The sequence below is a fragment of the Rhincodon typus genome, chromosome 20 (assembly GCF_021869965.1).
Source record: "Rhincodon typus isolate 14 chromosome 20, sRhiTyp1.1, whole genome shotgun sequence".
Taxonomy (NCBI): Eukaryota; Metazoa; Chordata; class Chondrichthyes; order Orectolobiformes; family Rhincodontidae; genus Rhincodon; species Rhincodon typus.
Window position 1 is genome coordinate 15,319,134 of NC_063351.1, and position 14,887 is coordinate 15,334,020.

At 38.2% G+C, this 14,887-nt stretch overlaps 1 protein-coding gene across 1 annotated transcript in view; it reads left to right on the forward strand.

The window, feature by feature from the left end:
• Positions 1 to 14,887, forward strand: part of exoc6 (exocyst complex component 6) — a 74,418-nt gene that overhangs the window by 18,278 nt on the left and 41,253 nt on the right. The window contains exon 5 of the mRNA XM_048608831.1: positions 9,557 to 9,602. Coding sequence (XP_048464788.1) covers positions 9,557 to 9,602 — 46 coding nt within the window. The remainder of the gene's footprint in view (positions 1 to 9,556; positions 9,603 to 14,887) is intronic.

The window sequence follows — 14,887 nt, forward strand, 5'->3', positions numbered from 1 at the left end:
CATGATACCATGCATTACCTAAACATTTTTCCTTACCACAAATTACCAGTTAATTTTGAATTCAAGACATATAGATGTTTATATTCCAAATGGCCCTCCTTGAACTTTATTTGATGTCCCTCCTTCCAACTCCCTTCCCCAATGTGCAAGATTAGCTAGTATAGCCTGAATCTTGCAAAATCCATTTTCTTTCTAAGTTGGCCAATGGAAGCGGTCGAATTGATGTTTGAAGTGGCTTTAAAGTAAGCAATCGACAGTAATTCGAGGCAAGTAAAATTGCTTTCGATTCCTTACTTTGAAGTCACCTCAAACTTATTCGACTGCTTCTATTGGCCAACTTTCAATATTTTAGAAATGGAATTTGCAAGATTCTAGGAACAAAGGGACCGAGGGATGCAGGTGATTCTTGGAATGGCAGTCTGACATAGGAGAGACTGACTGACTAGGTTAGGATTGTTTTTGCTGGAGTTCAGACATCTGAGGATGGATCTCAGAGACTTATAAAATTGTAACAGGACTGGACAGGATAGATGCAGGGAGGATGTTTCAGATGGTGGGTAGGTCCAGAAACAGGGGCGTCAGTATGAGGATTCCGGGTAGACTATTTAGGATGGAGATGAGGAGACATTTTCTTCACCCAAAGAGTGGTGAACCTGTGGAATTCATTACCACAGGAAGCAGTTGATGCCAAAGCATTGAAAGTATTCAAGAGGCAGTAAGATATAGCACTTGGGTCAAATGGGATAAAAGGTTATGGGGAGAAAGCAGGATTTAAGTTAGTTGGATAATCAACCATGATAGTGTAGAATGGCGGAGCAAGCTCAATGGGCCAAATGGCCACCCCCTGCTCCATCTTTTGTTTCCCTTTCTTTGAAAGGTGAACCCATTATTCTTTTTCATCCAAAACCATTCAGTTATTAAGCTGCTTCAATGCACCTTTTTTTTTTTTTCTTAAAGAAAAAGTTTCCTCTTCAATTTCAGCATATTTTTGTGTCAGACACTAGGAATATTTCATAGAAAATGAATGAGTGGTTCGTGGAGTATTAAACTGTTTTTAAACCTGTAGAACCGTTATTTGATTCTGGATGAAGTTGATAGAATACAATTTTTACCTCTGTCAAAGGATTATACTATATATTCACAAATGTTGATGACATTCAGCTGCTATTTGCATGAATGCATAAAAATATTAATGTCAATTCATATAGCTAAAAACATGCATGTTCTGAAAATGTTATTTGCGACAGCCCCAAGAAAAATCAGATTTACTGATTTTTGATTTGACTAGAGATATTTACAATCCAAAGGTGTCTAACTGGAATGTTTTTTTCTTTTTGTAAAGCATTTATTTCCCCACCAATAACATTGTTATTTAGCAAAAACAGCAATTAAACTGTTTGAGACTAGAATTTGCCGTGAAAATTGGGTAACCACTTTGTGGGCACCTCTGCTCATTTAGCACAAATAGCAGCAAGCAGCTGGAAGGGTGGTTGCTATTTCAAGAAACTGCATTGCTCCTATGCAAACATTTCTGTCCTTGGCCTGCTGGTGTTTCAGCAGAGGTCAGCTCAAGCCAGGGGAACAACACCTCCCTTTCTACTTGAGCGTTCCCTACAGCCTGTAGGACTCGAGTTCAACAACTTCAGCATGTCCTCTGTTTTGTTTTAAATCCTGCTTCCTATAACCCCATCTTTCTCCAACTATGCTTTATTTGTGACTGGATGGCTTTTTACTTGGCACCGGAGACCCATTTTTTTGCCAGTTTCACAGCTATCTGTTACATCTGTTTTATGCATCTATCTCCCTATTACCACTGTCATCTCACTGCCTTTTTTACTTTTGCAGTGGGCATGCTCATTGTCTGTTCCACTTGCTGATCCTCCTCCTGTCATAACATAAAAATCCAAAGTCCTTTTTTGGAAAGGAAATCTATAGCATCAAGGATATCTATATTGCAAAGTAATAGAGATGAGATCTGTAAGGGATTTGCCATCATTATTGCATTATATAGTGCCTGTTTAAAAACCACAGGCACTCTCCCTAATGCTCAGCATTCAATGAAATACTATTTTTTCTTGTAAGAAATGCAGATTCCAATTCGTCTGCTGCTAGTTCCCACAAATAGCAAAATTATAACTTGTTTGTGATGTAAATATTTCCATCATTCCACAAATCATTGTGGAGAATGACCTTGGTATTCTTTTGAAATAATACTGATCTCTTCCTGAGTACGTAAGAGAGCAAGTGAGCACATGGTCTAATGTTTCGTCTGAATATCCAAACCCTCTTTACACTATTCCTGCCTGAGTGCCACCAAGCATGTTAGGCTGGGTTTTGATTTGAGAGAGCGCTGTCAACTGAGCTTGCTGATTTAAACAATTGCACCATGAGATATGGTTACACTACAAACCAGTTAATGTGATATTGATTTACGAAATGGAATGCCTGTGCAAATTCAGATCTGATTTTCTGTCTTAATTATCATGTTAAGTAATGGACTTGAAGCTTGACACCATCCAGGACAAAGCAGCTTGCTTTGATTGGTAGCACATCCACAAACATTTGCTCCCTCCACCAGAAGTGCTTAGCGGCTGGGTACCACTTCCAAGATCCACAGCAAAAATGCTCCTTTTAGCACCTTACAAATCATGTCTGCCACCATCTAGAAGGACAGCATCCACCTGCCAGCTCCCTTCAAGCCATTAATTATCCTGACTTGGAAATGTTACCTTTTTTTTTCTTCTTAGTATTTCTGGTCTGAATCCTAGAACTCCTCCCTTAATGATATTGTGGGTGTATGTATACCTAGGACCATTAGGGATGGGCAATAAATGATGGTCTAGACAAGGAAGTCTAAATCCCACAAATGGATTTTTAAAAAGCTGCATCAGAAGTAACCTTGGATTATCTGCGCAATAGCTTGGCAAGATATAGTCCAGCATGGATTCTGAAAAGTAAGTCCTGTTTGACCTATCTCTTGTTTTATGGAAGTAACATTGAGGCTGTGGAATAATCCACTGACAGTCTGAGACTAAACACTCCTCCAGCTGATGAGGTCATACAAAAAAAGTACAGGATTGGCTCAGAGTAAAGGATTCATTTGAATGTCCAATTGATAAGAAATTTGCAGAAGATTAGAAACTCTTCATATTGGAGAAGTTATTTTTGGTTGGTATGAAGTGCTAAGTGTGGAGCACCAAATTTTTGTTGCAATTGCTCCAGCTTCTAGTTTCAGTCCATGTCTTGGATTGTTCTTAAACCCAACTCAAATTGGTCAATTATGTAGATGATAAACTAAAAGGCAAAGATAGCAAAAAACTGCGGATGCTGGAGTCTGAGATAAGTGTGGACCTGGAGGAATACAGCAGGCCAGGCAGCATCAGAGGAGCAGGAAAGTTGATTTTTCGGTTTGGGACCCTTCTTCAGAATTGGGGAGGGGGAAGGGAGCTCAGAAATAGAGGGATGGGGCTGGGGAAGGTAGGTGGGATAGTGATGAGGAAGTGGTGGGGATTGGTCAGTGAGGTGAGGGGGGCGGATAGGTGGGAGAGAAGATCGACATGTTGTGTCTGGTCAAGGAGGTGGGGATGAGGCCGGGGTTGGGGAAATTTTGAAACCGGTAAAATCCACGTTTGGGCCATTGGGCTGTAGGTTCCCGAGGCAGATTGAGTTGCTGCTCCTCCAGTTTGCGGGTGACGTCGTTGTGACAGACTAGAGGAAGACCAGGATGGACATGCCTCCCAGGGAGTAAGAGAGGGAAGTTAAAATGGTTCGCACCTAAAAGGCAGTTGATTTCTGAGGAAGTAAATGCAAAATGAGATGGAAGAAGATAAAGCAATAGTAGGTGCAGCTTACCTTAGTTAAGTATAAAGTACTGTGATTAGAAACAATGAAAAAATTAAGAAATTGGGGTAGAGCAGTGTGATCAGTTTTTGATTTTTAACTGGCTGTGCTTTTGGATAATGTCACTAAGGGGCAGCATGTACATGAGAAGAGACTTGCTCAAGAACATGCCCTGGGGCGCATTGGAGGTAGTAGAATGGGAAGTGAAATACTCTGGCTGAAACCAATAAACAATAAATATTAGGACTAGTATTTTTAAAGCTGTTTTTAAACAACAAGTAACACGTGAAGCAGACTTGAATGGAGTTTGAGGTGAAAATGAAAATTTATAAGGCACCAATAGATGTTAGAATATAGCAATAGCACTATTGACATCCTAGTTCACTTTCCTGGAAAATATTGTTCTCTATTCTTCCAGGCTTTTCCATTTTGTGCTTGGCTAAAGTTTTGGATCCATGTGTGAAGTCAAGCTTCAGGATGATTTTATGATGGAATTTATTTAACGTTCAAGACTTTGCAACCTCAGTATAGACTTGTATCCTGTCATTTTTGTCTCGATGAAGCACTGTTGGGACAGACTGAAAGCGGTAGTTTGCTTTTATGGAATGTATGTGGATATCAGATTGATATTTACACTTTTCTGAAATTTATGGCCTTTATTTGTGAGGTTGATTATTTTCCTTTTAAGATCCATCTTAAATGTATTAGTTATGAGAAACTTTTTTTGATATAAAAGCTAAATGCTAGAGTTCTTCATTTAACAATGGAGCATGTATAGTAGCTCAGCAGTATTTGTCAGAACATGGGTGAAAGATTCTGGTACAGTTTTAAATATCAGATATCAGGCTGTCTATTTTCTAGAATTTCTGTCCTCCAGAAGTTGCTTATTACTTGCCTATTTACAATGTATAAGGCAGTATGCATTTTTTCAGATTTTTATTTTTCTTGTCAAATAAGTCATCTTTCCAATCTTGTCAAGCCTGAAATTATTTGGTCCCCCTAATATCTGTTTTTATTACTGGCTAGTTGTAGGATTTGCCACTTCTTAATTTCCCCTACTAATAAACAAACAAAGCAAAAAATGTTAAAAGTACTTATCCCAGCCTTCAAAGAATCAAACCGATTCTCTTTTGTTCATGCTAGGAGCAAATCAATTTGATGGTGCAGGAGAAAATTATTTGTTTTGTCTGTGCCACCTCTTTACTCTACTCCTAGATATCAGTTTCTAGCTTTTATTGCCATAGCCTTGTATTAAATATTCATTCATTTTTTTTTTCCCTAAAAACAAAATCTGATAGCCCCTGCCTCAAGTCCATCCTGTGGCAAAGCATTCTATGCTCCAATATATTCCTTGTAAGTTTTTCTCCTAATCCCCCTCCATACTCTTTCTAATGGTCATTTGAAATATCTAATTTTCATACTGATTCCAAAACCTGAAGAAATGCTGTCTCTAGTCATTCTGAGACCTGTCCAGGCATTTTTAAAGATTCCACAGAATCTCCCCTTTTGAACTTCAATGTAGAAGTTGAGGTGTATCTGTGCTCTACCTTCAATATCCCTCCTTTATTGGGGTATACAAATGTGCTTAATCCTGCAAGCACTGAGTATGATCATGTTGACCCAGTGGAAGAGTTGGTTGGGGGTGGGGTGCAAACTGGGTTACGAAATAGGTTTTGGGTTTGATAGAAAAGAGTGTGATTGGGTGTTCGTAAGCAAAAACGGGAGCAGGGCTGTCCCTGGACAACCTGATCCATCTAGTCTTGATCAGGCACAGTGGCAAAGGACCCACCACCACCAGCTGATTTTGCTCAGGCTGCAGTATGTCAACAGGTCTGCTTGGTGTTGAGTTTGCCCCCAGGCAGATGCATTGGTTATAATGTTCCAGAAGTCCTTTAGTTTCTGGAGAAGTACCAGAGGATTGGCAGTTTTCCAATGTGACACTCCTATTCCAAAAAGAATGAAGTCTCAACCAGAATTGATAGAAGGTAACCAGTAGATGTGTTGTTTTTGAACTTCCAGAAGGTATCCATCAAGGTACCCCTCCAAGGATGTCATAAGATGCCAGTGTTGGTGGTATTGTACTGGTGTGAATATAGAACATCCTAACGGACAGGAAGCAGTGCCTGGGGGATAAGGGGTTCTTTTTAGGTTGGCAGCCTGTGACCAGTGAGGTTCCAAGTGAAATAGGACTAGGATTGCAATTGTTCCCAGTATATATTAATGACTGGGAGGAAGGAAGCAGGTGCACCATAGCCAAACTTGCAAACCAAAAAATTAGGTGGAAAGGCGAGTTGAGGGATACAAATGGTTTAGTGAGGTATTGATAAGTTAAGTATGTGGGCAAAAAGCCAGCAAATGGATTATAATGAGAGAAAGTGTGAGGTTCTACATTTTTGGAAAGGAGAATAAAAGAAAATCAGTATTACTAAGAGGAAAGCTGCAGCACACAGGGACTTGGATACTCTTGTGCACTAAATGCAAAGCTAGCACAAGCTCAGCAGGTAATCTGGAAGATGAATGCAACTTTGGCCCTTATTTCAAGGAGATTGGAATATAAGAGGAGGGAAGTCTCGCTGTAACTGCATAAGTTGCTGGTGAGACCACGTCTGGAGTACTGAGGTTTTTTGGGTCCCTTTCTCTAAGCAAAGATTTCACTTCACTGCCTAATGAACAGAAGATAAGGTTGGGACTGTACTCAGTGGAGGTCCAGAAGAATGAGGTGATCTCATTGAGACATGGAGTTCTGAAGGGACTTGATGAGGTAAATGCCAAGAGGATGTTTCCCACTCATGGGAGAATCTAGGACCAGAGGGCATACACTCAAAACAAGGGGCTGCTAATTTAGGACTGAGATAAGGAATCTCTAGATGGTGTTCCAAAGACACTTATTATAATGAAGCTATAGGGGCAGAGTCATTGTGTATATTTAGAGCTGAGATTCTTGACAGTAGCAGCATCAAGGGTTATAGAGGGAAGAGGCAGGGAAGTGGATGTGGGGAATATTGGATCTGCCATTATCTTATTGATTAGGAGCCAGTTTGAGTAGCTGAAAGGCCTACTCCTGTTGTTTCTCTAGAGTAAAGTACTGACTGTACCTGACCAACCTGTGATTTATAAAATGCACAGCTGTCTAACAATAGCAGTGATTCTATAATTGGATAACATTTGCCAAATAATCCAGAGTCTGCAAAGAATTATGGTGACAACCAATTTAGGATCGTCACTTGAACATGCAACTAGACTTTGCCTTGGAACTTGCAAGAATATTTTTGCAGACAGAAATAGTGTGCGCGCTACACCTGTTTCAACTCCACCAAATAGGTGACATCCATTCTGAGTTATTTGGTCAAGGTATAATACTAAAAGTAGTCAACCTGTTTTAAAATGTAAACCAAGCTTGACCGATTTTAACTGTTGATTTGTCACTGGTGCATGCTCCAAGGCAATGCCTCCATCAACCAGTCCACTTTCTAAAAGTCAACATTCTTCCGTTGTCGTTGTTTTTCCTCGTTGTTTCTTTCCGCAAGTTGGCCTGATGATTGCAAGACTATAAAAGCTTTTGACCCTATTTCCGGAATTGCTCCAGATCTGTACGGAACTAATCAAATAACCTTCTGTAGTGATTATTCAGTTACAGCCTTCTTAAATTATAGCTTATGTCAAGCATTCTGAACTTGTTACATCCCCTTTTCCTAATTCACAGCCAGCAAAGTGTCTAGAATGGAATATAGTTTAAAATTATATTTATATTTACTAGGTAATAGCCACCCTTAAACCCAGTATGTTAAGTCTTGCTGCTTCTCTTTTTTTGTCTCATCAGATTTTGATTGCACTTTTAAAGCAGCAGTTTGTAATCCGTATTTTTTTATATAATTTCAAAGAAATAATGTACACTGCAAAAGCTTTTTGAATCTGGTTTTGTTTCAAGGTATTTCTACTAGGAATTAGAAAGGAACACCATCTTTTCAAAAAAAAAATACATCTGTTTTTCTTTTCCTGGTTCCTGCCAATTACAGCTTAGAACCAGGTGTGAAGAGCAAAGGTCAGCATTGTAAACACACAAGCTAGCTCGTTTTTGTCTTTTTTATTTTCCCCTGTGGGAGAAAATTGCTACATAACAAATAATTCTTGTCCCTTCATTGAAGTTAAAGAATTTTTTTGTCTTGTCTGCATTCATAATTTCTCTAAATGAAGTTCTGTGTCTTCAACTAATTTTACAAACCTGGACTTCTCTCTCCATTTTTGGCTTTTTCAAACAAAAATTAGGAGTAAATCTGTTAAGGGGGATAAATAGAATCGTGCTGTTGCTTTCACTGCTGATGCAGACTTTTAAAAAATTTTATTAGGTATTTTAAAATTCAATTTGTACTATTAAATAGGTCTTCCTACTTTGTAACTTCCTGCTCGCTCCGTACTTTATATTCACAAATAGATTTTGGTTCACTGATTTTAGTTCACTGATTTTAGAACACTTCCCATTAGCATTTTCTCTGCTTGTGTTTCCCCTCGTATTCAATAGCTAAAACCGTTCATATTTTTGTTTCCCTGCCTTTGTCCAAAAATTTGCTCATGCATTTTTAATGTTTTATCCCTCTTTAAAACAAATTTTGTGTGCAAGTTCAGTTAAAATATTTTTGTGTTCATATCTTGTTTTATTCCAAATTTCCATGTGGTGTTCCCTCCCCTGAAAGCCCTGCTCAAATTCCCTGCATTACACTTGTCTGAAATTGAGTTGCTTAAAAGCAAGATATTATGGATGCTGGAAATCTGAAACAGAATACTGGAAAACTGATCTGTCAGCATCTGTAGCAGGAGGAAAAGCAGTTTTTTAATGTCTTTGAATCCAGCATGATTCCTGTTCAGAACTGACTTTGCTTCTGATTTGAGTTGCACTTATGTCCAGGATAACTACTGAAATTGTACCTTTTCATCTTTCTTTGAGTGAAGCAACGTGTCAGTTAGATCAGTGCAGCTACTTCCTTGTCTGTCAAGGAAGAAACCAGTCTGAGAGACTTGCAAAGCAGTGTTTCTGTTCTATTTTCCAGTATGGTCTGACTTGAGGATAACTTAAAGTTGACTCTATATGGTAGCAACTTGCCCTAACATCATCCAAGTGACTCTTCTGGGTTAGTTTTAAAGTACTGCAATGTTATACTGATAGTAATAATTTATTCAATACTTTAAAACTCCGAGATTGCCTGAAGATGCTTGTCCTGCTAAAATCACTCTCTCAGGCCTGCAATTTTATCGTTGCAAGATATTCAGAAGCCTACTGAATGAGTAAGAAAACTGGATTACCTATCTCCTTCATAGTTTTCCTTTATTGGATTTGAGTTCAACAGCTGCATATTGAAGTTGCTGTAGCCTTTATTTCCCGATCTGGTTTGACATGCAACTTGGTTTGTTTCAATGCTGTGTAATACCTTGGTCTTGGTGCTGGTCATCTGGGAAAAGATTTATTTATTAAATAGCTAGGACATTCTTGTGTAGCATTTCAGACGAAAATTACGGTGACCTGTGTGCCTTCTAAAGGTCAGTGCCCAATGCTTTTCTTTATGTAAAAAAAAATTTTTTTTTGGATGTTGACTTGGGACTTCAAGAAAAACCATGCCAAGTATTCCAACTTTTTTTTTGTCATCTTACCAACAACTTTTTTGAGTAGCTTTAGTTGTTAAAAATGTATTAATTTGTTTTGTTTTTTTTCTTTTGCTTGTAGTACTGGAAATGTACAGCAAAGTAAGAGAACAGATGAAGGCCAAAAGGTAGTTTGTTTCAGTGCACTAATTTTTCTATTGCAACCTTAATGGTCTAATGATGGGCCTTAGCATGAGCACTTAACTGCAGTCTTGTAAATGTGTATAGTGTTTTTTTTTTCCATGCATAACAGCTGTATTCAATGAAGAATTGTTAATTGTGAAGATTTTGTGTAGATAGTGGATGCAGTCAAGTAACCATTGTGACATTCCATTTTACATCCATTACTTGTTCCTTCATGATGAACATTGTGCGTTTTGTCTCTGTCTGACCAAGTTGATACACAACATGATAAACTTGCCACTGTTGGCAGTTTAAAATGTGAATTATTTAGTTTTTATTTTGAAGTATGCATAATTACTACTACACTAACATTGCAACACCTAATCCTGTACTAATGATTTTATGCACCATCAATAAAGTACAGTAAGTGAAGACAAACTTGCTACACTGCAGAGGTGGACTGTTTTAATATTTTTATCAAATACATGTTTTTATACCAAGTGATGCAACAAACTACAGAATGGTGAAAACTGGCATCTCTTAAATCAGATACAACAAATCACTGTCACGTAAATGGATTAATGATGTCAACAGGCAAAGAAGAGGGAATTGTGATCAAATAAGTTCTATAGCACAACAATTGAAAAACATGCATGTGGAGCATTGCTTTAGTTTGAATGGACAACTGCCATATGCTACCAACTAGTCCACAGAAGAGACTACGCAGTCTCCGGCATAATCTGGTAAGTCAACTATAGTGCTTTGTAAACATCTGTCCAATATAGTAACTGTAGACAACTTTTTCCATACAGTGTAAATCATTCCAATGTAAAGTAATTGGAGCCTTTTTTGTGTCTTTATTAATTGGATTAAACATTAAATCTGCTATTTATAGTTGTTGTCCTATCTAGTGGAAGGTCTTTTTTTTTTTTTTAAAAGAAGTGTATTATCTCTACAGGTGAAATTTCAACTGATCCTGCCACCTCCTCGGAAGGACCGCTGGTTGGTTGGGCAGGAATGAACATGCAGCGTGAAAATCATGACACTGGGAAATAAAGATGACATTTAGTGCAGGGTTTTCTACAAACCCATCTCGTGTAAACTGGAAGGTTAAATGGTAGATGAAAGGATGGCTATCTTATGAAACTAGCTGGCTGAATAACTTATAATAGATTTACAAAAGGAGGGTGTGGATCTGATGCGTCAGTCCCACAAAAAGTAAATTAAAGAAGCAAACAGTCGGCTGGCTGGTCTCACTGTTTTGCCATGTTGCCAAGAAGTGAGCCACCATCTGTCCTGGCATGTTGCCATTCAAAGCTTATTTGAATTATTTGACTCCAAAGAGTTTGGAATTATTACTGTATTATAAACCTGCAAGAAGAGCAAGATTTTTTTAATGTAATAGGTCATTCTGGCATTATGCAACTTGGGGAAAACTAAGTTTGAATCTGTTGGTTTCTCATAAGCCTAGCAGTGTCCAGAATTGGTGTGACTTCCTTCTATTTCCATAGAGGACACTTAGAGCCATAACTCATTGTAGTGCTGTGTTTAATTTTTATATTGGCTGTAAGCTTGTAATGCTTTGATTAAAATATTTTCCCATTTACTTTTGGTCTCCAGTATTTTTCTGTGCTAATTCTTCTGTTCCAGTACATATCCAACAATTCCAAAATTGCAACATCTGAGAGGCAGGCTGTTTGGAGACTTTTTTTAAGCCTGGGGTTCCATGGCTTTGGTTTATCAAAAATGGAATATGTCCTTAATTTGTAAATCATTATCTTTATGAATGGACTTCATGTTATCATTGTATTTTGCAGCATGTCTATGCTTTTATTTATTCTGCTGGAGATTATGTACTGCATTGCTGTATATTGCACTTGGGTGAAATGAATTTTAGTCTGTAACTAGTCTGTATAATTGTTTAAACCTACATGTTCTAGTAAATAAGGTTCCAATGAATTTTCCTGGATGTGCCTATCAGTAGATTACTTCCCAGCAAATTTGCAACGTAAGTGAAAATTAGACATGATCCTCCAAGATGAAGCAAAAACCAGAATGTCCTTGTCCCTACAAGAAGGTTAATATTAACTTTCCATCAATCATGGCAGTTCACAACCTGATTTTAGACTTAAATTGGTATCCTTTTCTTCCCCTTGTTTAGTGTTTGCATTTATTAATATACTAAATGGGTGTAATGCATGCAATGCTAAATGTGCCACAAAATTATGCTTTTTTAAATCATATAGCTCAATATAGTATTAATGAGACCTCAATTCAATATTTCAGGCTTAATCTCGTGATTTTCTGTGATGACTGCACCATAATTACTCTAAAGATGTGTAACTTTACAATGCCAGAAAGCTTTAAACTTCTGTTAAGATTTTTTTGACATTTAACTAGTTGAGGCAAAAAGCCTCGGATAAAAATTTAAACATCTTTCAGGAATTTTCCTTTTGTTTGTTTGTTCGGTTCTCACGCAAAGGATTTAAGTAGGATGCTGGCAAAAGTAGAAACAGTTTGCCAAATCATCTACAGCATTTTGTACATGCTTTATCTGGGAGGGTGATAGTCAGTCAGTACTTAAACTAGGGAACCAGAATTTATATCTAGTTACTACTTGATGTGAACAGAAATGCTTGCATGAGGATTTGAGGGTGTTTGGGTGGTAGCAGTCACAGATTACTTCGTGGATCTGGGTACCTTTTGCTCATACTAAAGTTGAATAGAAATGTTGCTATTATCCTCTAGTTTTGGTTTAATTTTTTTTAAACCTCTGACATGAAAGCCATTTTAAATAAAAATGAGCCTCCAAGCTTATTGAAGTTGCTTGCTGTGTTGCAAGAATGGTAATTGAAGTTTCAAGTATTTGTTCAAAATTCAAATCTGGCCAGTTGTTGTATGCAAATTAGCAGAACAGACAATGCTGAGCTTTGACTAACCAAACCGCTAGTCTCCATGATTGTCAAGCTGTCTCAATGGTTGTACCTAATCTCTCTGTAGATTGCTGGCATTGAATAATCTCATCTCATTTAATGGATCAGTTTGCTATTGTCCTGCTACCAACCTAACTAGGCATATTCAGTGTGCAGTACTATATTTGCACCCCAATCCTGGTGCAGTTAGATTTCGAAGCTCATCGCTGATGAGTACGAGGTGGAAAGAGACCCAGCTATGTTAAGAACCTATGGGTTAATATGTTCATGTGCAGAACATACTAAATACTGAATGAATTTGGGGACTGTATTGCCAAAATACAAAAGATGCTATTTATTGCACTTGTAGTTAAGGCATAACTTTAGCATTTTGCACTTGTTTCTAAGTGACTCCATATTTCTCATTCAAGTAAAAGTCACAAAAAACCATAGATGGAGCTAGAGATTTCAACTGGCAAAGAGGTTCTTGAGTTGAAAATAGATATGAAATTGGAGGAATGTTTCCTAGTAAGTATTAAGGAAAAGAAAAATACTGAAATTGACTATTAAGCAACCTATGGAGACCGTGGAACAAATTTGTGAAGGAAAAAGCAAGGACTGATTAGCAGGAAGAGGGGCTGTTTATAAGGGTGGTCTTATGAATAGATCAATGGAGTCTAGACCACTAAATTGCTGAAGAAATTATTGGACACTGCAATTGGTGGATTGTTCAGCATTGGACTAATGTGGTTTTCAAACCTCTCAGAATCGAAGTTTTGCATGGTGCGAAAAATGACTTTTTTTGAATCGGGTTCTGGTAGGAATATTAAAGCTGGAGTTGGGTTCCTTTGCTCTTTTTCATGTGAATAATTTCTTATTTCAAATTTGAAATAATGTATCAAACATATGCAGCGCTGTGCACTCAGCTTACATAAATTGCGAAAGGACTAAAACTTCATTGCAAGGGAATGGGCCTGTGTAGTTTGACAACTATTTCAAAGAGCCAGTGCAAACTTGATGGACCAAATAGCTTCCTTTTGTCATGTAATGATTTGATTTTGCTGAGGAGTGACTCTGAATTCTGGACCGGACTTCCCCACTACGCCCCCCCCCCGCCCCCCCAAACTCCATAAAATTCCTTTTCCTCTAAGGCCCCGCCTGTCGTCCTCTTGTTACTTTTTTTTTTTTTTTTTTCTGCAACTTTTTCAGTCTTGCAGCTAATTTTTTTGGTTTTTTTTTTTGTTTTTAGGATGTGGGCATTACTGGCTGGCCAGCATTTCTTGCCCATCCTATTTTTACATTTTTTTTTAAATAACTTTTTGATCCAGAAGTGCTATGTTTTCACTTGTGCTTTATTTCTCCACTTTACATTAATCGCCTCCATGATTTTTCATGAGTATGGTTCACCTTTTTAAAGAAAACATTTTTAATCCTTTTGTGACTGACTGAACTGCTTCATTCACCTTCAGATGGCATTGTCATTTGCCTGAATTTCCATGGATTCAACTTGATGGGATTTCTGTTCCACTTGCAGTTCAACATAGTGATTCTATCAAGGCACAGCTCTTAAGTTGCTACGTTGTCAGTTTCAAGATCATGAAAATGGCATTGCAAATTGGGGAAAAACGCACCCCAAGCAACACCTAAAAGTGAAGATTTGCTATAACTACTTTGTGTGTGGTGACAGCTAGCCATAAGAGGACATATGTGCATGCTGGTGTGTCCAGGGAATTGATGGGACCAGTTGTCTTCATTTATCATAATCAATGCTAGCTAGCAAAGTTGGCACTGGCATTTACCTTTACCTTTTATTTTTAAATGTGGTGATGACCTTACTATCAGCAAATTGTAGTGTCACGCTGAATGTTGATTGCCAGAAGTTCGTGAACAATTTCACAAATCATTTGTAGTGGTGAAATGTACCTGAACTGTCATGCCCATTGAAGACATGTCTTGTTTAGAATGGGCACAATACAGGTCTCACATATGGAATCTTACGGGGAAAAGTCACTTTTTGAAATGAACACTGACCAGACTGCTTATACTTGTAACTGAGGCTAGGTAACTTCTGCATGCTCTGCTTCAAACTTCAATTCCAGACTGAGTAGCTATGGGGTGGGGAATTACTGTGCATCACCAGCATCCCCCACCCCCAACGCTCCCCCAGATGTTTAAATGCTATTGGTAGAATTTACACTTCCTATTGTTTTGAAGGCTTACCCAAAATCAGTTCAGACTGTCACTACTGAATTGGAGCCCAAATAACAAGACCTAGTCAGAAACCAAGGGGTAACAAGGTGTAGAGCTGGATGAACACAGCAGGCCGAGCACCATCAGAGGAGCAGGAAAGCCGACGTTTCGGGTCTGGACCCTTCTTC